The sequence below is a fragment of the Sebastes fasciatus genome, chromosome 3, assembly GCF_043250625.1.
Source record: "Sebastes fasciatus isolate fSebFas1 chromosome 3, fSebFas1.pri, whole genome shotgun sequence".
NCBI classification, from domain to species: Eukaryota; Metazoa; Chordata; class Actinopteri; order Perciformes; family Sebastidae; genus Sebastes; species Sebastes fasciatus.
Genome location: NC_133797.1, coordinates 37,814,284 through 37,838,729, shown reverse-complemented (window position 1 = coordinate 37,838,729; position 24,446 = coordinate 37,814,284). Strand labels below are relative to the sequence as shown.

Here is a 24,446-nt window from a genome sequence, read left to right as displayed (position 1 = left end):
TGGATGTGTGTTTATGGGTTTCATCCTGCTCATCTCAGGTAGGATTTACTGTTCATCCCTTCTAAGAACCTGCCTAAATCAAATATAAATAAATGAATGACTCGATAAATAAATAAACCATTAAATGTACCAAAAAATAACATTAAAAATAAATGTATGTATAATAATTAAATTAATTGATAAAATGTGACATAAATTGATATTTCTGTTATAATTTGCTTCTTTATTCATAACACCCCCTCATTTGTATAACGAAGCAAAAATGTATAAAGAAAAGAATACAGAAATAAATAAGTTTGGGGAAATAAATAACGGGGAAATGCAATCGGAAAACCATGCATAAATAAATAAATACATAAATAATTAAATTGAATAAATAAATAAATACATGTTAAAAAATGGAAGATTGAATAAAATAAAATAAAAATAGATACAAAAATGTATTCATTATTAAATAAAAAATAAATATAAAATAAAAAAATATATAATAATTTAAAAGGTAATGACAATATAAACATAAATTAAATAAGGGGATTAATACAAAGGTAAATAAATATAGAAGGAGATAACAGAACCGAAATATCAGTTTATATCACATTTTTCAATTCATTAATGCCTACATTTATTTGTATTTGGGGAAATAAATGGGGGGAAAATGCAAAGGGAAAATCATAAAAAAAATAGATACATAAATCTAATAATGAATAAATACATTTAAAAATAAATACAAATGGGGTGCTGTAGTAGTTCGCCTGGTAGAGCGGGCGCCTCATGTACTGAGTCCTTACCGCAGCGGCCCAGGGATCGAATCTGACCTTTGGCCCTTTGCTGCATGTCATTCCCTTACTCTCTCTCCCTTTCACTACTATCTCTATCACTGTCAATAAATAATAATGATAAAAAAAATACAAATAAATAAAAAGTAAATGCAAAAATAAATGAATAATTTAAAGTTAATGGCAATATATAGATACATTAAATAGAAGAGTAAATAGATAGGAAAATAATACAAAGGTACATAAATAAAGAAGCAAATTAAAACAGAAATATCAATTTATCTCACATTTTATCAATTAATTAATGGCTAAATTTATTTTTAATATTATTTTTGGTGCATTTAATGCCATATTTATGTATTTTTGAGTCATTTATTTATTTGTTTATTTATTTATTTATTTATTTTTTACCTTGGCGGGTTCACTCCTCCTCACACTGTGGGTAACTTGACTAAATGGATGTTTGAATCATTTCATTCTTCTTCTTTAAATACATTAAATACATACAACAACATTTGGAGTCTGAATTATACTGTTTTTATCTCCGTTAGAATAGTTATTATTGAAGGATAAACAGCTGGTTCATAACTTTTCAACAGTAGTGTACACAAAACAGAAACAAGGATTAAAAAAAACATTACATATCAGTTCTCAATATTTTATATCATACAGTCACGATTAGTAAACATCCAATAATAAGAAAGTATAAATGTGTCCAGATGTTTACTGATGAAATCTTCTGTTAAAGGGGTTCAGGAACGAGCAAACATCATCTGTGCTTTAAAAGGTTCATCGGTGGATCTGCCCTGCTCAGCTCAACGTCCCACTTCAACCAGGAAATGGTACACTGTACAGTGCAATGAATCTAAACCTGTTCTGAACGAGATCTCTGCAGATGGAAATCGTTTAACGTACAACATGTCTGCAGAGAGTAACTTCACTCTGACAATCAAAGATCTGACAGAAAGCGATGAAAATAATTACTGCTGCGGAAGTATAACTGAAAACCCGGGAAGCTGCTGTGACAACAGAACTGAGCTCCATGTTGCAGGTACAGTGGCTGTCAGTTATTTATCACTTTGAGATTAATATCAGTATATGAATTCTTATTTTCCACATCATCATCATCCCAGACCTGCAGGTGAAGGTGATTCCCACCACAGAGGGACAGACAGCAACACTGATATGTAGCACCAGCTGTCCTCTGACTGAAAACCCTGCAGTCTACATCTGGTACAAGAACAGAGAGTTCCTCTATCAGGACTGGTCTCCCTGGTACCAACAGCTGGTCAGCAGTGAGGAAGCAGTCACATACTCCTGTGCTATCAAAGGCTACGAGGACCTCAGAGCCCCTCAAGTCTCAGTGGGTGAGTGACAACCATCAGCTCCTTATTATATGATGAAACATCTGGATAAATGTGTTATTTACGTTTTAGCTCTCAGATTAATCTAAAAGGATGCGTCTCTACAGCAAGGTGAAATGTTAAACCACTGGGGGTTAGCAAAAACAAGATTTTTCAAAGGGGTGTTAAGTTACTCTTTCTTTCTTTTTGTCCAGATTCTGTCTCACCGACCTTCTTTAATGTGACCTATGCTAAAGGGAGAATGTGTTCTTCTCAGCACACATCAGAGGATGAGCCCTGCTCCATCACATATCCAACAGGTTGAGTTTACATAAACATCCACAAAACACTCCTCATCCCCAAATATATCACAGCAACTGATTAAAAGTGTATTCTCCCAACAGAAGTACATGTTCAATTGACTCCTGAGAACAACGCTGTCACACTGACCTGTAACACCAGCTACCCGATGACTGACCCTCACACTGCCTACAGGTGGTACTGGAACAGAGAGTTATACAGTGACTGTGAGAGTCAACACATGACAGTCCTCAATCCGTGTTCTACAACCCTCTCCTGTGCTGTAAAAGGCCATGAAGATCTACGCTCTGATGAAGTCTGTGAGTACAAACCAACTTATATCTTATATAATAAGAAATGTGATAACTTAAATAATGCTTAAACACCAGGGAGGGCGGGAAACAGAAAACACTCTGACGTAAACACAACTTTGAGATTAATAATGTTTGAGTTTTGTTCATTTAAGTGTTATTAATCAAATATCACCTTCTCTTTCAATTTAAAATCTCATTTCAGTCTGTGCTGCCAAAATCATAAACAATAAATAAATAAATGGCTCAATAAATTAATAAATAAATGGCTCGATAAATAAATAAATATTTAATTAAATGTACCAACAATAATATTGAAAATAAATGTAAGCATTGATTATTTGATAAAATGTGACATAAATCGATATTTCTGTTTTAATTCTTTATTTATGACAGCCCCCTCATTTGCATAATGAAGCAGAAATGCATTAAGAAAAGAATACAGAGATTAATCAGTTTAGGGACATAAATGGGGGCGAAATGCAAAGGGAAAATCATAAAAAAAATAGATACATAAATCTAATAATGAATGAATACATTTAAAAATAAATACAAATGGGGCGCTCTGACATAAATAAATAAAAAATGTATAAAGAAAAGAATACAGAAATAAATAAGTTTGGGGAAATAAATAGGGGGAAATGTAATGGGAAATTCATTCATAAATGAATAAACAAATAAAATAACAATAATAATAATAATGATAATAATAAATATAATAATAAATAAATAAATTGATTTAATAATGATTAAATATATTTATAAATAAATAAAAATAAATACAATTAAAAGTTAATAAAAATAATTAATTAAATAAAGGGAAAATTAAATAGAAGAGTAGATTGATGGGAGAATTAATACAAAAGTAAATAAATAAAAAAGCTAATTAAAACAGAAATATCACATGTCACATTTTAACAATTAATGCCTACATTTATTTTTTACATTATTTTTGGTACATTTAATGGCATATTTATTTATTTATTCATCGAGTCATTTATTTATTAATTTATCTATTTTTTATTTTGGCAGGTTCTGTCCTCCATAGCGTTAGTCTTTTCCTCTCCTTTACAGTTGTGTGACGTAATTCAAGCAGAGAATATGTGGCCTCTTAGCACCTTAAAATCTCAGTCATTGTTGATTTCTTTCTGATTTGCAGTTATTGCTGCTGCAAGAACTTCTGTTTTTTCAGCCTCAGACGCTGTGTCTTACTCTCCGTCTGTGAGAAAGAAATGTTTTAAAACCAGTTAAAATCCTAGACGGAAGAAGTATTTTTCAAAGTAAACGTATTATTAAAAGTCTTTCATCTATATTTCAGGTCTTGATAAAAGCACCTGCTGGAGAGTGAATTATGTCAGCAGGAGAATCTGTGCTCTGGAAGGTTCTTCAGTGAACATTTCTAGTGAATACTCTCACCCCCACAACCACAAGCCAAAATTATGGTATAAAATAAAGAGAAGTGGTGAGGAGGAGGCAGCTGAAGCGCTGATCAAGAATGCAAGTCGTCGTGTGGAGTATGATGACAACATGACGGATTGCCACATCCTGAGAATCCATAACCTGACAAAGAATGACTCAGCAGAATACACATTCACACTCCAGGAACGAGATGATGAAGGATGGAAACAGTCTGATATACCTGGAGTCACTTTAGCTGTCACAGGTAATTCTTTTGTATGGTAGCCCATAGAGTACTTTATTAAAATATTAAAATGTAATTCTACAATTCACCTTATTCTTTGCCTGAACTATAGGGTGCTTCTGCATTTCGTTATGTTGTGTTCTCACTTCCGTCTAGAGCGGAAGTGCCATTATTTTTGCTTAGCGTCGCCAGTGTTAATACATCCCTGGTTATCATCCTTTACTTGCCACAAAAGCTGTTTTTAAGCCTTATAAAAAAGATATTAGGTTGTTTTTTCAGGTGAGAAAGTAATCATTTAGATTTACAATGTTTTTTTTATTGTTTTCTACTGTTCTCTGAAATAATTGGCATCAGGTATTTAGATGGTTGCATGCCAGTTTATCTAACAGAAGTTTAAACAATGTCTCTTCTACATTTACTGACCGCTCTAACCATCTTTCAGGTCTGGAAGTTCAGTTTAGTCCTTCTGCAGTGGTGAAAGAGTACCAGAGAGTCACACTGACCTGCAGTACCAGCTGTCCTCTGACTGACAACACAACCTTCATCTGGTTCTTCAACAGTCGACCTCTGACCCTGACAGAGAACCAAAACAAACACCTGGTTCTATATCCAGTCACCAGTCAGAATGCAGGAAACTACTCCTGTGCTGTCAAATCCCACAACAACAGCAGCTCTGATGAAGAGACTCTCACTGTTCAAGGTGAGCATGTCTTTTCATTTTAACTGAATATTGACAGTGAAGCACTTTAACAGTTGAAGCTAAATGTTTTTGAAATACGACATTCAACAACTCTTATTCTGACAATGCACATCAACATAACTGTGCACTTGAAGGTCAATATGAAAACAACAGGCTGCTGTAACTCACCAAGGACACTTCATTTACATTTGGTAGAAGGAAAATAAAGACTCAGTAAAAGCAGCAGGCAGACACTGGTTATGATTTAATAATAATAATGATGATAATCATAATAAACTTTATTTTAAATGGCACTTTGTTTTCCAGAAGAAAAAAAATAGTTGATAAAAACCAGAAAACTGGAACAACAACAATAGAATAAAATACAAACAACAGAGGGATCATAAAAGAGTGTTTCTGCAGCTACGAGCATTTTTAAGTCCCAGCAGTGACATTTTTGATTCCTGTTCAAATTTGCAGTGCAATGCTTGATGAATATATGCACGGTGTTATTACCCATCTTGACAATTACTAAACTAATTAATAACTAAATAATGTGATTTAATAAAATTCATAAAGCATTTTATGGGTCCAAACACCACTTTTCTTCATGTTGAGATATGTAAAAAATGAGCTAATTCAATGACAATATGACATTATTTCAAATGGAATTGTTTCATATACATATTACTTTACACCATATTAAAATTATTTTTATGTTTACAAATCATTTATATGATTTTTTTTCATCTAAATGCGCCTGTCCCACACCTCTGAGTTAATGCTAACGTAGACGACCTCGCTAGCTGCCATTTATCTACAATATTTGCAAAAATGTCATTCCTGCAAGTTCCAAGAATAAATTAATATTGTTTAATAATAAATAAAGTCCTTACGTTAAAGACATTAGACATTAGAATTGCAATATCTGTCATAAAACACAACATATTTTATATTTTTTGTGTATGAAGACTGACATATAGGGTTACTGTCTACATTTTTCAGGATGGAGAGAAAATCATGAAATCCCCTATTTTTAGAAAATGTTTTTATGTCACTATTTACAATGATGCACAAAGCTTGATGAAAATTAATTTAAATGTCTTAAAAATATTATAGAAATTAAAAAAGCAAAATGTATAAAATAAGCCTTATTGTAATGTTGCGGTAAGGACATTTAGTAAGAACAAGTGATGAAAACGATAAAAAATAAACATGTTACAGATTAAAATCTTAACCTCTAGATGTCATTTTGTGTTCCTGTTTATATGTATTACATACTCTGATGGTTAAAATTCATAGAGGTTGATTTTTTTATTTTTTTTTATTTGGGAGAGTCAAAAGTGACCGTAGTTGCAGAAACACCCAAAAGCAAAAATACCACAAGATAAAATAAAGTTTAAAAACATATAAAGTGGCCAGGGAGGGATGATAATAATTATGATTTAAGTACAAGCCCCAAACCTATAAAATACAAATTTATTATTTTGAAATATGTTTCACTAGTAACTTACATCTTACATCAACCTCTGTCTCCAGGTCTGACATCAATAGCAATACTGAACGCAATGAAACTGACTCTTTTATTCCTGATCCTGTTGGCTCTACTCCTCCTCTACCTGAAGAAGAGGTAAAGTACCTGATAATCTCCCATTTAATTTCCTGTATTAAAAGTCTTCTTGTTGGCTTAATTATATCTGTTTTTTTAACATTACTAATTTTTCTTAATATGACCAATAAAATCCAGGAAGAAGAGACCTCTGACCTCCGCCGCTGAGCTCAGTGACAAAGTACAAACTGGACAGGTGAGTGAAGAACCTGAGACCTGGAAATGACTGTTAGTGTGTGTCCAAGTGTGTCATCTGTTTTCTCTGGTCTTCAGATGGACCAGCTTTATGAGAGCTTCCCACTCACGACCACGAATCCTGCAGCAAAGAGAGAAGCAGCAGAGCAGCAGGAAGACATCATGTAATATACTGTATATATACAGACGTAGGCAAAGTTGTTGGTAACGTTCCGTTAAAGAGAGAAAAACCCACAATGGTCACTGAAATAACTTGAAACTGACAAAAGTAATAATAAATAAAAATTCACTGAAAATTAACTAATGAAAATCAGATATTGTTTTTGAATTATGGTTCAGCAGAATCATTTAAAAAAACAAACTAATGAAACTGGCCTAGACAAAAATGATGGTACTCTTAACTTAATATTTTGTTGCACAACCTTTTGAGGCAATCACTTCAATCAAGTGATTTCTGTAACTCTCAATGAGACTTCTGCACCTGTCGACAGGTATGTTGGCCCACTCCTCGTGAGCAAACTGCTCCAGCTGTCTCAGGTTTGAAGGGTGCCCTCTCCAGACTGCATGTTTCAGCTCCTTCCACAGATGTTCAATAGGATTTAGATCCGGGCTCATAGAAGGCCACTACAGAATAGTCCAATGTTTTGTTCTTAGTCATTCTTGGGTGTTTTTAGCTGTGTTTTGGGTCATTATCCTGTTTGAGGACCCATGACCTGCAACTGAGACCAAGCTTTCTGACACTGGGCAGCACATTTCGCTCCAGAATGCCTTGATAGTCTTGAGATTTCATTGCACCCTGCACAGATTCAAGACACCCTGTGCCAGATGCAACAAAGCAGCCCCATAACATAACTGAGCCTCCTCCATGTTTCACATTAGGTACAGTGTTCTTTTCTTTGGATGCTTCATTTTTGCGTCTGTGAACATAGAGCTGATGTGACTTGCCAAAAAGCTCCAGTTTTGTCTCATCTGTCCAAAGGACATTCTCCCAGAAGCTTTGTGGCTTGTCAATATGCATTTTGGAAAATTCCAGTCTCGCTTTTTTATGATTTGGTGTCCTCCTGGGTCGTCTTCGATTAAGTCCACTTTGGCTCAAACAGTGACGGATGGTGCGATCTGACACTGATGTACCTTGACCTTGGAGTTCACCTCTAATCTCTTTGGAAGTTGTTCTGGGCTCTTTGGTTACCATTCGTATTATCCGTCTCTTCAATATGTCATCAATTTTCCCCTTGCGGCCATGTCCAGGGAGGTTGGCTACAGTCCCATGGACCTTAAACTTCTGAATAATATGTGCAGCTGTAGTCACAGGAACATCAGGCTGCTTGGAGATGGTCTTATAGCCTTTACCTTTAACATGAAGGTCTATAATGTTCTTTCTGATCTCCTGAGACAACTCTCTCCTTAGCTTTCTGTGGTCCATGTTCAGTGTGGTACACACCATGATGCCAAACAGCACAGTGACTACTTTTCACCCTTTAAATAGGCAGACTGACTGATTACAAGTTTGAAGATACCTGTGATGCTAATTACAGGACACACCTTAGTTTAACATGTCCCTATGGTCACATTATTTTACATCTTTTCTAGGGCTACCATCATTTTTGTCTAGGCCAGTTTCATTAGTTTGTTTTTTAAAATGATTCTGTTGAACCATAATTCAAAAACAATATCTGATTTTCATTAGTTAATTTTCAGTAAATTTTTATTTATTATTACTTTTGTCAGTTTCAAGTTATTTCAGTGACCATTGTGGGTTTTTCTCTCTTTAACGGAACGTTACCAACAACTTTGCCTACGTCTGTATATGTGTGTTCATTTAGATTCTAGTTGGCGAGACATATTTGAGCGCTGCAAAGGCATCTGTGAACTCAAAAAAGGAAGAAACATTTATCTGCATGGCTCTTATCTTTCACACGTTCACAGGAAAAGCTACTGCGTGTTTCTAATGCTGCTGGTTTGTCAGAGTTTTATCTCTCTGTGAAACCAGTAAAGTAGCAAGGCAGCTGTACTTATAAAGCATGTTTCGTACACAGAGGTAGTTTGAAGGTTAAAACAACACATTACAAAGTTAGAACAAGTCAATTAAAAGTTAAAGGTGTGTAAGATTTCGGGGGATCTGGTATCAGAAATGGAATATAATATTAATAATAACTATGTTTTCATTAGTTATAGAGTGCTGCAGGGATGATGTATTTTTGTAAGCCAACCAGGAAGTTAGCATCGCCCTGGTTCCCTCGACAAAAGGCCAATGGGATTGGTTCATTGGGTTTTGGCTCACATTACCTCAGTCTTGAAAAGGGAGGAGTGAGAGGAGGGGTACTCAGTTGGTTGCAATCTGCAACCACACCACTAGATGTCACCAAATCCTACTCACTGTCCCTTTAAAACAATACAGTTTAAAATAGAAAAAAAGATATATGTATATATATATATATATATATGTAGAGAGAGAGAGAGAGAGAGAGAAACAGAAATTTGATGAGAGTAAAAGAATAAACATAAATATATAAACAGATTTATATATACAGGGGCGGCTGTGGCTCAGAGGGTAGAGCAGGTTGTCCACCAATCGGAAGGTCGGTGGTTCAATCCCCGGCTGCTCCGGGTCACATGTCGATGTGTCCTTGAGCAAGACACTTAACCCCAAAAAATTGCTCCCGGAGGCATAGCCATCGGTGTGTGAATGAGTATTTAGATTAAATCCTGATGGGCAAAGTTGGCACCTTAGTAGCCTCTGCCATCAGTGTATGAATGTGTGTGTGAATGGGTGAATACTGACATGTAGTGTAAAGCGCTTTGAGTGGTCGGAAGACTAGAAAAGTGCTATATAAGTCCAAGTCCATTTACCATTTACCATTTAAACTGATAATAATAATAATAATGATCTGGGTTTTAAAATCATTTAGGTAAAGCGCTTGAGAACAATAAGATTTAAAAATATTAAAAATAAGTGGTGACTTGTTGCATCGTGCTGCCACCATCAGACCATAAATCCGTTTTTGTATTATAACAATTTTCATGATTAAATATTTTTCTTGTTGTGTTTTAATAGCATATCTCGTTATGGCTTTTTGTTCTGTTTTGTTTGTGTGATAATAATGTCTGATATTGAATCTCATATTTACTGGGGGATAACTTTGTACAAGCCTTTTTGCTTCCATCCTCCCATGCACATATCCATTTATTTGTATTACTGTATGTATTTTACCATGATGTTATATAGATTAAAATCTAAATTACAACTGACTGATTTCTTTTTTTAAACTGAAACTTTTGCCAATAAGTCACCCAGTTTAGGACAACTTTCTGCTACTGAACAAGGATTTTTCTTTCCTTTACAAGTTGGAAACTCATGACTGGAGACGCCTACTTTTCTCATTCTGCAGGAGTGCTATTCTCTAAGAAAAACAGAACCTGCCAAAATCAAAATTAAATGAATAAATAAATAAATGACTCGATATATAAATAAATATGTCATTAAATGTAGCAAAAAAATATTAAAATATATGTAGCAATTAATTAATTGATAAAACGTGACCTAAAAGGATATTCTGTTTTAATTTTGTTCTTTATTTTTATTATATTATTATTTTTTATAGTTTTTTTTATAGTATCTTTTTTAAAAAGATGTTTGCATTTATTTTTATTAATTAATTTACTTTTGCACTTATTTTTTAATTTATTTATATTTATTTTTAAGTGCATGTATTTATTTCTGCACGATTTTCCTTTTGCATTTCCCCTCTTACAGTATTTATTTCCCCAAACATATTACTTTCTGTATTATTTTCCTTTATTCATTTTTTTATACATTTCTTTTTACATTTCTTTATGCATTTCTGACTCATTGTGCAAATGAGGGGGCTGTCACTCAACGTATATATCATTTAGTCATTTATTTTTCATTTTGGCAGGTTGCATCCTCCATAACTCTCTTCAACAGGTGGAACAAATGACATGAAACATGACACAGAGAGTCACAGGCTAATGATCAGGATGGATGTATTTGCTCATCAACACGTGTGGAGCTAAAAACAAAACAGGACATTTGGTAAATTAGCTAATTAAAGAAGAATTAAGTGATTTAGAGGGGAACTTTTAATGTGGCACCTGATGTGGCACCTTCAGCTCATTGGTGGAAATTTCAATCACTTAATGAAGGCTAATCCTTTAAACATTAATTGGATTTATTGGTTGTTTATAGACTGACTTTATCTGTCAGTCAGAGTCACTATTCGCCCCCTATACTTTTGGATGTATTGACACACACAAATATGTTTTATAAAACAAAATATGAAAGATGTTTCATTATGTAGTCTCATAATGTTCAATACTAAGTATTGACCAGAAGGTGCCACTATTTGACTACCTAATAGTGTGCTATTTGCCTCAGAGTGATTCAGTGCTCCATTTTCCTCATTTGAATTTTCAGGATATATACTGTGAATATATATATTTTGAGCATTGTTTCTGTTTTTGTAACACAAGCCAATTACACACCATGTTGATGGAAAATTTGCTGACATTATATGTAATTAAGCTATAGTATCTCAAATTAAGATCAGACTGCTTTACATACTGGTCACACGGGTGGTTATATCACTTTTATTAATGTAAATACAAACATTTAAAAATAAACAGAAAATAAATACATAGACAATAGACTTAAAAATAAATAAATAAACTCAAAAATAAATAAATAAAAGGGAAAATTAAACAGAAGAGTAAATAATATTAAAAATAAATGTAGGCATTAATTAATTGATGAAATGTGACGTAAATTAATATTTATATTTTAATTAGTTTTTTTCATTTATTACAGCCACCTCATTTGCATAATGAAGCAAAAATGTATTAAGAAATGTATAAAAAAAAATACAGAAATAAATAAGTTTGGGGAAATAAATAGGGGGGGGAATGCTAATTGATTTTTTATCAACACAGAAGTCACATTTTTCATAGAAATTTGATACCACCAACTGGATCAAACAGGTAGGCTTATTGGGGGAGATATTCCAAATACTATCCATGGCTACTTGTTTTTCCACTGTATATATTCCGCAGCATTCTGGGAAGATTTGCAGGACTGGCTGTCAACCAAAATCCAACTACTTGCTCCTCTCACAAGAGAAAATATTGTGTTTGGTATTAACATGAAGGACATTAAGAGTGACTTGATATTGAACAATCTGATACTGCTGGCAAATGTTTTCATCCACGTCGCAGGTCCTTCCTTCCTGCAGCTGTCAGACTCCACAACCAGCACTGCTCCCAGTAGACCACATACACACCAAAAAAACTGACAATAACCTGATATTTTCAGGTGGAATTTCATTAATTAATTCATTAATTCATTCATTCATTCAATCATTCATTCTCACTGTGCAATATAATTTTCCACTTGTGCAATTTTGTTAATAGTCTGTTTATTGTCAATACTGTATATACTGCTCCTATTCTTATACTTCCTTTTATTTAAATGGTTCATATTGTGTTACACTTTATTTAGCTGATGCATCTTGTTTTTTGCACTATCCCCTTTGCTGCTGTACACTGAAAATTTCCCCACTGCGGGACTAATAAAGGAATATCTTATCTTATCTTATTTTAGGCTTATTGGGGGAGATACTCCAAACACTATCCAGAGCTACTTGTGTGACGTAACGAGGCCTTGGTGGTCACGTGATCGGGTTGCGTCTCTGTACATCTCGTCTCTTCTGAGCAGCGAGACTGAAGCTGAAGACTGAAGCTGACTGTCTGTTGGAGCTGCAGCTGCTTGTTTCGGTCGGATTAACACTAAAACACCATGGACGGCAGGAGCTACGGTTCCGGTAACTATCCACCGTTAGAGCCTTAACCTGTGGTGCAGACGCCTTCACTGTGGCTGCATTGATTTATTCATTAGCTTTCCTGTTAGCCGGTTGCTTTGTTACCGTGAAACACAGCCGTTAGCTTTGTTAGCTTTGTTAGCTTTGTTAGCTTGTTAGCTTGTAGCCGCAGTGTGTTAGCCGTTAGCTTTGTTAGCTTGTTAGCCGCAGTGTGTTAGCCGTTAGCTTGTTAGCTCGTTAGCCGCAGTGTGTTAGCCGTTAGCTTTGTTAGCTTGTTAGCCGCAGTGTGTTAGCCGTTAGCTTGTTAGCTTGTTAGCAGCAGTGTGTTAGCTTGTTAGCTCGTTAGCCGCAGTGTGTTAGCCGTTAGCTTGTTAGCTCGTTAGCCGCAGTGTGTTAGCTTGCCAGCTTTTTTTTTTTTTTTTAATTTTATTAAACAAATTCAAATTTACAAACAACATGGCTCATAGATTTTTTTAATTTTTTTTTTAATTCATTACAATATAATCGCATGTTCAGATTTGTCATTACAATTCTGCAAAATATTTTACAGTAAAAAAAATAATATCAAAATAAATGATAAATTATACAACAAACTGTAAGGAAAGGAAAAGATGAATTAAAAAAAATCGTGGTATGCTAAACAATTGGAATAAATTTGAAATGTCTAAACAATTTAATAGCTTTAGTCAATTTAGAATTTTTGAGTTCTAAGTTTTCAGTCATAGTCAAATATGTTTTAAAATCAGTATCTTTCAAAATAAAAAAGTAGGGTAATCTTTTAAGCCATATCATACCCTATAGTATCTTCCAGAAACTCAATTTTACAAATCTATCAGAAAGAAACTATTCACAAATATCTAAAATTCCCCAATAACTCCCAAAGCAAAAGAAATCCATATTAAAATATTAAACGGAGTGTATCACCATCCATCCAGTGATATAATAATATAATTATTATTAATAATAATAATAATAATAATAATATCCATGCAGTGACTTGTTGCGACAACAATTTGGAATTGAAACCAATAACTGTATTTTGTGATGATACTGAAACTACTGATCATTTATTCTTTCATTGTATGTATTCTGGAGCTTTATGGCTTCTGATATACATGACTGGCTTTTCCCAAAAGTTTCTCATCTGGGAAACTTCTCTCAAAAGGACATTGTTTATAGTTCTCATATACACAACAACAAAGATGACTTTCTGCTGAATAACATTCTCATTCTTGGAAAATTTTATTTGCACAAATCCAAGTATATGAAAGTGAAACCTAATAGGTTTAATATGTTTCATTCTGAGTTTCTTTCTTACATAAAAGCCATTAAAGTCATGAAAAACAAAAATGCATTGAAACTTCTTAGCGTAACAGAAGAATATGAATTACAGGTACACACCTACATAATTTTACATATTTTATGTGTTCTTGCTCTGTATGCACCTTGTCCTTTTACTTGAATGCAATGATCTATGAGCCATGTTGTTTGTAAATTTATAAAAAAAAGCTTGCCAGCAGCAACAACCAACGGTTAGCCGTTAGCTTGTTAGCATCAACAACCAACGGTTAGCCGTTAGCTTGTTAGCTTGTTAGCAGCAACAACCAACGGTTAGCCGTTAGCTTGTTAGCAGCAACAACCAACGGTTAGCCGTTAGCTTGTTAGCTTGTTAGCATCAACAACCAACGGTTAGCTTGTTAGCCGTTAGCTTGTTAGCTTGCCAGCAGCAACAACCAACAGCTGTAGCTTGAAACAAAGAAGCGTTTTGCTAACTGTTAAGTAGCTGATATGTTTCCTACCTGTTGTAGTTTTCCGTTTAACAACAGTCATTTCAGAACAAACCGTTAACGGCATCCCAGGCCGGTTAGATAACATTCAGCTAGGCTAGCTAGGTTAGCCTCTTCGCCCCCAGGCTGTTTATGTGCTAACATGCTAACACAGAGCGCTGTGCGGCCCAGTGTTGGGCTGCTGTTGCTGTTGGGCGTTGAATCTTTGCTAAAATCTGCTGGCTAATTCTGTGAAAATGAGTCAATGTGGGGTGAAAAAAATAGTTTTAAAGGGTAGTTAATAAAATGTCCGCCTCATCAAACATGCCTCCATAACATGCTGTGACTTTATTTACATAAAATACAGTTCTGAATTTCCCATTTTGCACCAAGTTAAGCCAGTACAACAGAAACAGAGTCACTGATATGTGATTGACTGATTATCACTGTTTTAATTATGTCTTAATGTTCTTTTGCACTTTGTCGCAATGTTTTTGAATGTTTCTGTAAAGCACTTTGAATTGCCCTGTTGCTGAAATGTGCTCTACAAATAAAGCTGCCTTGCCTTGATACGAAGCTAATGAACATCCAGTTGAACACTACTGGGACACATTTCAGCTTATTCATTAAGTCTTGTTTATACTGCTTTATATCATTTTAGACAACTTACTACTTGCATGACTATAACTGCTTTACCTTAACTTACCTTATATACTTTACATACTGTTTACAAACTGTTACACCTCTGTGTGTGTGTGTATATATATACTATATATACAGTATATATTCACAAACATATTTATTACTTCTCATCATGCATATACATACCACATCATGTTTACATTCAGTTTTCACAACAAACAGTCATTGTCTGATAAGAAGCTATTGAACATCCAGTTGAACACCTCTGGGACACATTTCAGCTTATTTATTAAGTCTTGTTTATACTGCTTTATATCATTTTAGACAACTTGCATGACTGACTGCTTTACCTTTACTTACCTTATATACTTTTCATACAGTTTACAAACTGTTACACCTCTGTGTATACATATTCATAGAGTATATATTACTTCTCTATACATACTACATTCCTTTCTGCACCTCTGTGTACACATGTTACTTCTCATCATGCATATACATACTACATCCTGTTTACATTCAGTTTTCCCATCTGAAATACTGTTGTCAACAAAATTACAAATTGACATTACTATTTTACATTAACTTGTGTTTATATTTATTTTAACGACAATAGTTTATGCCTTGGATTATCATTTTGCTTTTACATTCACTTGTGTGATTTCCCCTTTTATAAATACATATTTTAAGAGCATTGTTGAAGGAACCTGAGACAAAGATTTTTATTGCCAATGACCACTTTGCTGGAATTGAAAAATGACACAAAGAATTTTGAATTACACAGCCGTATGGTAACCAAATGTCTAAATTTGGTTAATTAAATGTAATGCTGCCGCTATCAAGTATCTTCGTGATTCCAATTATTCTATCAATTAATCGAGTAATCGGATAAGAAATACTTTTGCTATATTAAAGAGCAATAGTAAATATACAAACGAGAAGATCAGTCATGTCTTTTAAAATGAACAACTAAATGGTTTCCTTTTTAGAAAAATCCACATTTTTATTGCTTAAATTGCATACAATAATATTATCTGTCAAAACTAAACCAAACCTTCATGCATTTAAGTGCCATATTACATTCGCGGTTTTAAAGAAAACATTTTCTGAATTGCAAAAAATAAAATAATAATAATTTTACATTACTTTTAAAAAGGTAGGCCTATACATCTTCGCCGTTGTCATCTTCTTCGCGTCTCTTGTCCACAGCGTAAGCATGTTGTGCAAAACTAATAATCATCCAAACACAATGCAATGTATATAGTTGTATGGATGAGACAAAGCTTCTTTGCATCGACGATTTTAAGTTAGCGAATTGCTCGTTTCAGCCCTATTTGTATACATTTATATATCGGCTTCAATCACCTTTCAGTTTGCTAATATTAATGTTTTCTCTCCTTTTTGTAGGTTACTCCAGTTGGGGAGGTGGCGGGTCAGGCAGCAGAGGTGAGGACATGAGTGAATATAGTATAGTACTGCATAATAACACAAGGAGGACACCCATATATAGTATTCCTATTAACACCTTTTGATTCCTCTCTTTGTCAGGTTCTGGAGGCTTTGACCTGTATGGGGGAGGTTATAAAGACTCCATGTCTGGGCTCGGGGGTTATGGGGGAGGAGGAGGAGGCCACATGAAGAGAGGACTCTCTCCTCTCTCATCCACAGGCGCAGATGCAGTCATTGCCAAGATTAACCAGCGCCTGGACATGCTCACTCAGTTGGAGGGGGGGTTGAAAGGGACTCGGGGTGACAGGTAATAACTTGTTTTTCCTTTTTCTGCTCTATACTGCTCACAACAGTCAGATACCACTACCACCCGTCCATGCCAGTGAGAGTATTACATTTCCCAGCCGTGTCTTTCATGTTAAAAAGTTAAATAACATAGCATAGGTAATAGGGATGTAATAATTAACTGTTAACCGACAAAAATAGTTTTGACCGATTAATGATCAGTTAAACAGTTAAAAGAAATATAAAAAAAAAAATGAAAAGCTGAGCATATGGCTTGTCGCTAAAATGAGAATAGCTGGTCCACCTTAAGTGAGACTTAGCTGGAGTTGTCGCTATGCACAGGGCTGACCACCTTCACTTTAATCAGCAGGTGGCAAGACACAGGAACTCGGCTTGGGTCTTTAGGACCATTTATTCACCAGCAAATAAACTGTACACACTGCTCTGCTTCGTTCACAGCTATTACGTTACTGATAACTTCATATACACCGTCGCATACTCGCTAATGTTACGGCGGGCTTGTAATACACTGCCGGAAACCCAGCAGCAGGGCTATGCTTCCGCTATTTCGGACTGAAAGCGACTACCGGACCCCAGTAAAAACAAAAGTAAAACTAAATTATTTCTATTCTGTTGTCATATGTAAAGATCCAGTATGTAGAATCTGGCAGTATCTAGCAGTGAGGCGAGGAGCGGGAGAGCTAGCGACGTAGTTGGAGAAGTTAGAGGAAGTATACACGTGAGACTACGTCCGGGTTTCAAAATAAGGTGTTAACAAAGGGAACTGTATATACAACATACATATATAGAAATAAGATTGATTATATTATATTCACCAGAAGTATAAAACATTACATGTCCCTTTTAAACTAAAAAGAAAATACCACTAATATGAGAGGGAAATGTCTTTATTCTTTGATTTTTGGGTTGCTGGGGGAAAATAATTCCTGACAATGACTGATATATTTGACTTCAGGACATCTCTGACTACATACATGCTGAAAATCAAACATTTTTACTGGATTAATTTAGATATTTTCCAAAGTAAAAGTCCCTAGAAGTGTGTGATTCAACTTTTCCCAATGGTCTAGTGTTAAAAAAGATAACAAAAATCTAAATAAATCCTAATATCGAATCACAATATATATATATTGAATCAGCACCCGATCGTGATGGTATCAAATCGGGAGATAGTTGTATCGTCCCAGACCTAATGGAAACTTAGTTGTTATTGTTTTATAATGGTCAGTTTGCTAGAGTAAATATGGCTGTTTTAGCCTCCTCGGGCATTAACTTTGGCTGCACACTCAGCCTTTGTGAAAATGATTCACTTCCTGTTTGGGATGAAAAGGGTGCAAGTGGCTCACAGGCTGCATTTAAATCCCTCAGAAGCTTTGACTGCCCTCCATTCGCTATGTTGTGGTTTGTCTGATTGCTGGGAAGAAAATGCATGACCCCCCCTCGTTGGAGGTGCAATCATAGACCAACTTTTCCATTTGTAAAAGATTGACATCCCTGCACATGAAGCCAGTCCATCTTTACCTTTGTCTTGCCTTTTGTTTTTATTTGTTCCCACACTTTGTTTCTCTCATCCTCCATGTGACCTAACCCTGTGTTCTGGCTTTAGGTTACGCAAGAGAGATGAGTTTACAGGTGTTAGCTTGATTATTATTCTGTCAAGCTCAGTTGTTAGTTGCAAGCTGCCTACTGTATCTACAAAAACATCGGAAAAAAACTCCCCAGTTTATGTTTCATCCCCTTTGTTGAGTATTTACCATAATCCAGTCACTTCCCCGGATATGTCACCTCTTGCATCTGTCTTAAGACATCACTGGCTCTGATGGACCAAGGTCATGTCTGTTCAAGGTTCACAGCCTAAGAAACTGCATTCCCCCTAATCTGCAGGTTTGACCTCCACCAGAGAATGTGGTTGGATGAGTTTCTGTAATCTTAATGATAAGAGAAAAATCATTACTGTGTTATGAAAGACCACAAGCAGAGTGTTAACTTGTTTTGGATCATCAATTTCTGATCTAATGTGGTTGCTGAAATAAAGCTGGGAGTGACAAGAAAACAAAAGGAGAAAGCGAGACCACGGAGGAGAAGGAATAGCAGGTGGAGAAATCCAAACCTGGCTGGCCTCCCTTGCTCTCTGCTCGTCTCTATCAACCCTCTCCCTCCCTCCCGCAGGTATGACCACTACGAGTCATTCGACTCGCGCGCCTCCGCTCTCACCTCCTCCCGAGATCTCTACAGATCTGGCGGCGGTAGCAGCTATGGTTATAGCGATGGCCGTGAGGACAACATGCTGTTGAGTCAGCGAGGAGGCTCGGGCTTCGGAGGGGGAATTGGGCTAGGGGGAGGAGGAGGCTTTGAAAGCCCCTCCTCTTCCTATGGAGTCGCTAAAATGCGACAGAATATGAGGGAGTCCTTCAACACTGGCCAGGGAGGAGGTTCTGGAGGTGGAGGATGGCCTGGAGCAGGCCGACGTTCCCCCAGAAGGGGTGGAAGTGCCGGGGGTCGAGGAGCTGGAGGAGGAGGAGGAGGAGGAGGAGGAGGAGGGTTTGGAAGCCGCAGGTCTGACCCCACTCCATTAGGCGGAGGTGGGCGGGGAAGTGGCAGTGGTGGCCAGTCCCACCGCGGCCGCTCTCCAGGAGGTGGTAGAGGCAAGCTCCCATCCCTCCTGTCCAACCGTATGTACCCCGAGAGTGGGGGCTTCCATCAGGGTTCCACTCAAGGGCCTCACGACTTTCCAGGGAGGCATTTTGGAGGGGGCCCACGGGCTGGCCGCCAGCGAGGCCGCAAGAGACCCCTCAACAAAGTAAGTACCTCCAGCCAAATAAGACCTCCTCAGACACTGGGCGACAGTTAAGCCCTTTCTGATTCCCTCCTTTTTCTATCCTCAACCAACTGGCAAGTCAGCCTAAAGTGCTACTTCCTGCTATGTGCCATGCAAAGCAATTTGTCCCAAATAATCCCAGACACACATTTGACACATCACTTGCCCTTCTAACTCGCCCAGCCCTTATTTAATGTGGTCAGAAATGCCTCATGGAGCTGCCCCTTTTGTACAGTAAAGGCAAGTGACAACTCTCCCTGCCCAATTCTTTGTCTTGTTTACCTGTTGGGCGTTGAATGATTTCACTTTGTGGGTTTTATTTTTATTTTTTCTTTACTCTTTTTTGCCCCAACCCTGGGCAGTCTTAAGATAAGGCTAACACTATTGATGAGCAAATGCCCAGAGAAGGAAGACACACCAACTCTGCTAATTGGCTTTGGCAAACATTAAGTTTAGAAACCACTGACGTGTTGATGATGACTTCTGGCTGTATTGCCCACATGTTTTTGTATCTGTGAGTGCAAATTGATGGTGTCGACTGTAGCAGGTGAAGCCACAGCGTGAGGTCCAAAAGAAGAGAAAGCAGACACTTACTGCTGCTGATGAGCCAGAGTCCAAGATGAACAAGACGGAGAGTGCAGGGTCAGAAGATACCCAAGGTATTTCAACAAATTATTGATATAATAAAAAACAAACAACATTTCCATGTCTATTTGGGTTTGATGTGATCTGTTTCCACAGAACAAGCAGAGAAAAATGGTGATGACATTGAACCAAAAGCTGAAGCTGTGGTGAGTACATCTGCCTATAAAGTCTTAAATGTGGCTTTATTGTGCTATATCAACACTTTACCCTCATGAATAAACAGAAACCGATACTTTGGTACCAAGTTGATGCCAAAATTCTGAAAACGGCGTTTAGCCTTTCAAAAACAACATTTTCACTGCGGTCAAAAAAAAACTGTTTGCTCTCCTGCTCACTGCACACAAAGGGAGGAACACACTGATGAGTTATATTCATTAAATAAAGTTCATTTAATCCGATGAATCACTTCATTCAAATTGAGGATTTTTTTCAAGGATACGTCACAAAATATGACATTTGAAAACCTCAATAGAAGCTTTGAATGTAAAAAAAAGTAATTTGATACAACCCTAAACCTGTTAAAAGTTATCAACGCATGTCTCTAAAGAAAATAAGTAATGGGATACTTTTCTTCACAGGAGACACAACCTGATGAAGATGGAGATAAAGGTAAGCTCAACTACAGATGCTTCTCTTTGTCGGTCTACATCAGCTAACTAACCTCTCATGGATATCTCGGCATGCCTAACTTCCGCTCTTGTGTTTAGCGTCACCCAAACAGGAGGAGAAGAAAAGTCCGCAGGGCAAACAGACTCCGACCCAAGGTCAGGACAAGCACCCAAAGATGAGGAAGAGGAGGGGCTTCCTGGAAAGGTGAGAGAACTTACCGCAGAGTCCAGATATACTGCCTCACCCTCACCCTTTATTGCCATGGTTTCCACTGTATATTACCACATCCATGGTTTGTGATTGTGTAGTAATTTAGATTATTATCAGACTTGGTTTCATCACTGTATCTATTTTTCTTCAGGGTGATGTTCGCCTGCTCTGTGTGCAAGTTCCGTTCGTTCTACAAGGAAGAAATGGAAACTCATCTTGACAGTCGCTTCCACAAGGACCATTTTAAGTTCCTCTCTGGCCAACTGTCCAAGCCCACCACAGACTTCCTCCAGGTGACCGAGCTTTGTCTATTTTTTATGCATGATTTTCCTTTTGCATTTCCCCCCTATTTATTTCCCCAAACTTATTCATTTCTGTATTCTTTTCTTTATACATTTCTATGCATTTCTGCTTCATAATGCAAATGAGGGGGCTGTCATAACTAAAGAAGCAAAATAAAACAAATATCAATTTATATCACATTTCATAAATTAATTAATGCCTACATTTATTTTTTATATTAATTTTGGTGCATTTAATGGCATATTTATTTATTAATTTATTAATTTTCGATTTTGGCAGGTTCTGTCACCCATATTTATCGTGCGTTTGTCCGTCAAAACACACAACTCTTCCAGAGACGGCAGATTTAGCTAACGCTAATAACAAAAAATTTAACATTTTCCCTAAGGCAGTTTTCATTGCCAGGTTATTGTATTGAATTCCATGATATTTTAAGTTGTTGCTGGTATTTTTTTAAGTTGGAAACAGAATCAGTTATCCATTTCTAACTCTTAATAATTTTTAAGAAGACCAGAACTGTTCACAGATTATGATCTCAACGATTCCTGCATGTAGAATTTAGTGGTGATTATTTTTGAACATGCAGCAGGGTCAGCGGGGTCACTGATGAAACATGGAGTTTAAACTAATAAAGACTTTCTGGTTTTGTGTTTGTAGGACTATTTGCAGAACAAGTTTAAGAAGACAGAGCAGAGGGTCGGCCAGTTGGAAAACCACAGTGCTGCTATCTGCCAGGTGTACAAAGAGCAGGACCTCACCAGGGGTAAGCAGCAGCAGCAGCAGCTCTGTGAGTGTGTATGTGTGTGTGTTTGAGAGATTTAAGTGACTGCTCATTGCATACATGTCTCTCATCTGTGTAGATCTCGGTATGGAGCACTTCATGAGGAAGGTGGAAGCTGCCCACTGCGCAGCATGTGACCTTTTCATTCCCATGCAGCCACACCTGATACAGAAACATATCAAGTCTCATGACCATAACTACAACCGGAAGGTAGATCTTTATTTTTGTTGTTGTTGTTGTTGTTGTTGTTATTATTATATAGAAAACTAAAAGCGCCTTTCTTCTGCTGACTAGTTTATGTGGCGGCACCATTATGGCCAAAGTGATAATCACGATTGCCCTACATTAAACAGTGTCCTATAGGCCAAAACTATATCTATGAGAATGAAGGTGCACCAACATTTGTAATTGAATGCTGTCGAGGGAAGAACTTGTGTTTTATAACATTAATTGAATTGGGTTAAATGTCAGCGCAGTTTTTTTTCGATCCACTACTTGTTGTACAACGGTGTTAAAATGAACTAAAAGCTGAAAATGCACCACAGTCCAAATCCTGACTGGTCCAGTATACGGTTAGAAACCTATGGACCTGTAATGCTGTTTGATCTTTGGATGTGTTGCACTCTGCCCTGTGAGTGACTCCTGTCTGTGATTCTAGGGTATGATGGAGCAGTCCAAGAGGGCCAGTCTGTCAGTTGCTCGCAGCATCCTCAACCACAAACTCATTGGCAAGAAGCTGGAGAGCTACCTCAAGGTATGTACACTGTCATCACATAGCTGGGCGTGAGCTGGAAATCAAAATGCATGCTATGAATAGTTACCAGTGCTCCTGCTTTGCAGATGATTAAAGTCCCTTTTTGTGTTGACGTCATGATGACGTCACAGTGTTAGCTGGAGGCTATATGACTATATGACTAGCGATAAATAAACAAAGTGTGCATATTAGCTATACATATACTGTATTTTCTTGTTGTATGTGTCTATAGATCATCTAGAACTTTACAGAATACCATCTCTGAGACTTGAATCTAACTGATCGTGAATGCAGGCGCTCACAGAAACAATCTCACTTATAAACGTTGTTTTATCGTCAGGGTGAAAACCCGTTCACTGGCAACCAAGACGACCAGGATCCAGAGGACTCCATGGTGATGGACGTGTCTGAGTTGGAGTTAACAAGTGAGACAGCAGACGGCCAGACGGAGGCAGTGACAGTCAAGGATGAGCCGGTGGATGAGGGGGAGACCAGCCAAGAGGTTGTCGAGGGTGAAGAAGAAGAAGCAGCAGCAGCAGCAGCAGCAGCAGCAGCAGCAGAGGAGGTGGAGGAAAAGATGGATGAGGGAGAGGTGGAGCAAGGGAACCAGGGAGAGGAGGAGCAGGGAAACCAGGAAGAGGAGGAGCAGGGGAACCAGGAAGAGGAGGAGCAGGGGAACCAGGGAGAGGAGGAGCAGGGGAACCAGGAGGAGGAGGAGGAGGAAGGTTTTGAAGTTGGAGAGGAGGAGGAGGGATATGTGGTGCACGATGAGGTTGGCGAAGAGGGATTACATGCTGAGGAGGGGGAGGAGGAGGAAGGAGTCGAGGCAGCAGAGGTAGAGGAGGAAGACAAGAATGATGAATGACTTTTGCACCCCGAGTGTGACTCCTCTGTCCGGACCAGTCAGTGACCCCCACAGTCCCAGTCAACCTAGTCTCATTACCAGGCATATTAAGAAATCTACACACCTGCTCCCATCATTTCCCACCATTTAATGACTGAGCTTGTATCATTTTAGTTTTTGTTAAAGGAATAGTTCCACATTTTTGGAAATCCATCCTTGTGTAGAGTTAGATGAGAAGTTAAAAAGGGTTACGCAGCTATGTCTCATGTACCAGCTCTTTTTGGAGGTGTTGAAGTGTTTTTCCCAGAATGCCAAACTATTCCTCTTAATACTTTTACTTGTGCCTTTGTTCAAAGTATTCATTTTGATTAATTTGTTTAGAATTGTTTAAAAGAGATATTGTGTACTTTTTTCTTACCAGAGTTTACATAGTAGCATCATAACGTTGTGTCCATTTCCAACCTCTTTGGTAAAATCTAGAACTGTGTGGGCTTTTTATTCTACAGCTGGAGGATATGGAGATAACTGATGGGACTCTCTGTAGAATAATATGGATTATTTAGTCATGGATATCAGTCATGTAACAAACATGTCATGTTTCACTCTGAATAAGAAATAAACTTGTTGAGTAAA

The 24,446-nt window shown here is 37.0% G+C and overlaps 2 protein-coding genes across 2 annotated transcripts; both read left to right on the top strand.

Moving 5' to 3' along the window:
- The first annotated feature begins 1,535 nt into the window (after positions 1–1,535).
- On the top strand, positions 1,536–9,222 carry LOC141764982 (uncharacterized). The gene is made up of 9 exons (XM_074630734.1): positions 1,536–1,827; positions 1,910–2,143; positions 2,335–2,439; positions 2,524–2,739; positions 4,049–4,393; positions 4,815–5,072; positions 6,591–6,681; positions 6,799–6,856; positions 6,934–9,222. The coding sequence occupies exons 1-9, from the start codon at positions 1,695–1,697 to the stop codon at positions 7,021–7,023; spliced, it is 1,530 nt and encodes a 509-aa protein (XP_074486835.1). The 5' UTR covers positions 1,536–1,694; the 3' UTR covers positions 7,024–9,222.
- Positions 9,223–12,543: 3,321 nt separating this feature from the next.
- On the top strand, positions 12,544–24,446 carry akap8l (A kinase (PRKA) anchor protein 8-like). Its single transcript, XM_074630733.1, has 13 exons — positions 12,544–12,689; positions 16,502–16,540; positions 16,643–16,850; positions 19,019–19,649; positions 20,212–20,326; positions 20,409–20,458; positions 20,891–20,921; positions 21,020–21,125; positions 21,283–21,424; positions 22,092–22,197; positions 22,295–22,425; positions 22,874–22,969; positions 23,310–24,446. The coding sequence occupies exons 1-13, from the start codon at positions 12,665–12,667 to the stop codon at positions 23,832–23,834; spliced, it is 2,205 nt and encodes a 734-aa protein (XP_074486834.1). The 5' UTR covers positions 12,544–12,664; the 3' UTR covers positions 23,835–24,446.

Coding starts and splice junctions, on each gene's coding strand:
- akap8l (XM_074630733.1), top strand. CDS start 12,665: ATGGACGGCAGGAGCTACGGTTCCG. Junction 20,459..20,890: donor AACCAAAAGCTGAAGCTGTG/GTGAGTACATCT, acceptor TTTTCTTCACAG/GAGACACAACCTGATGAAGA. Junction 22,426..22,873: donor ACCATAACTACAACCGGAAG/GTAGATCTTTAT, acceptor CTGTGATTCTAG/GGTATGATGGAGCAGTCCAA.
- LOC141764982 (XM_074630734.1), top strand. CDS start 1,695: ATGTCTGCAGAGAGTAACTTCACTCTGACAATCAAAGATCTGACAGAA. Junction 2,144..2,334: donor AGCCCCTCAAGTCTCAGTGG/GTGAGTGACAAC, acceptor CTTTTTGTCCAG/ATTCTGTCTCACCGACCTTC. Junction 6,682..6,798: donor CTCCTCTACCTGAAGAAGAG/GTAAAGTACCTG, acceptor AATAAAATCCAG/GAAGAAGAGACCTCTGACCT.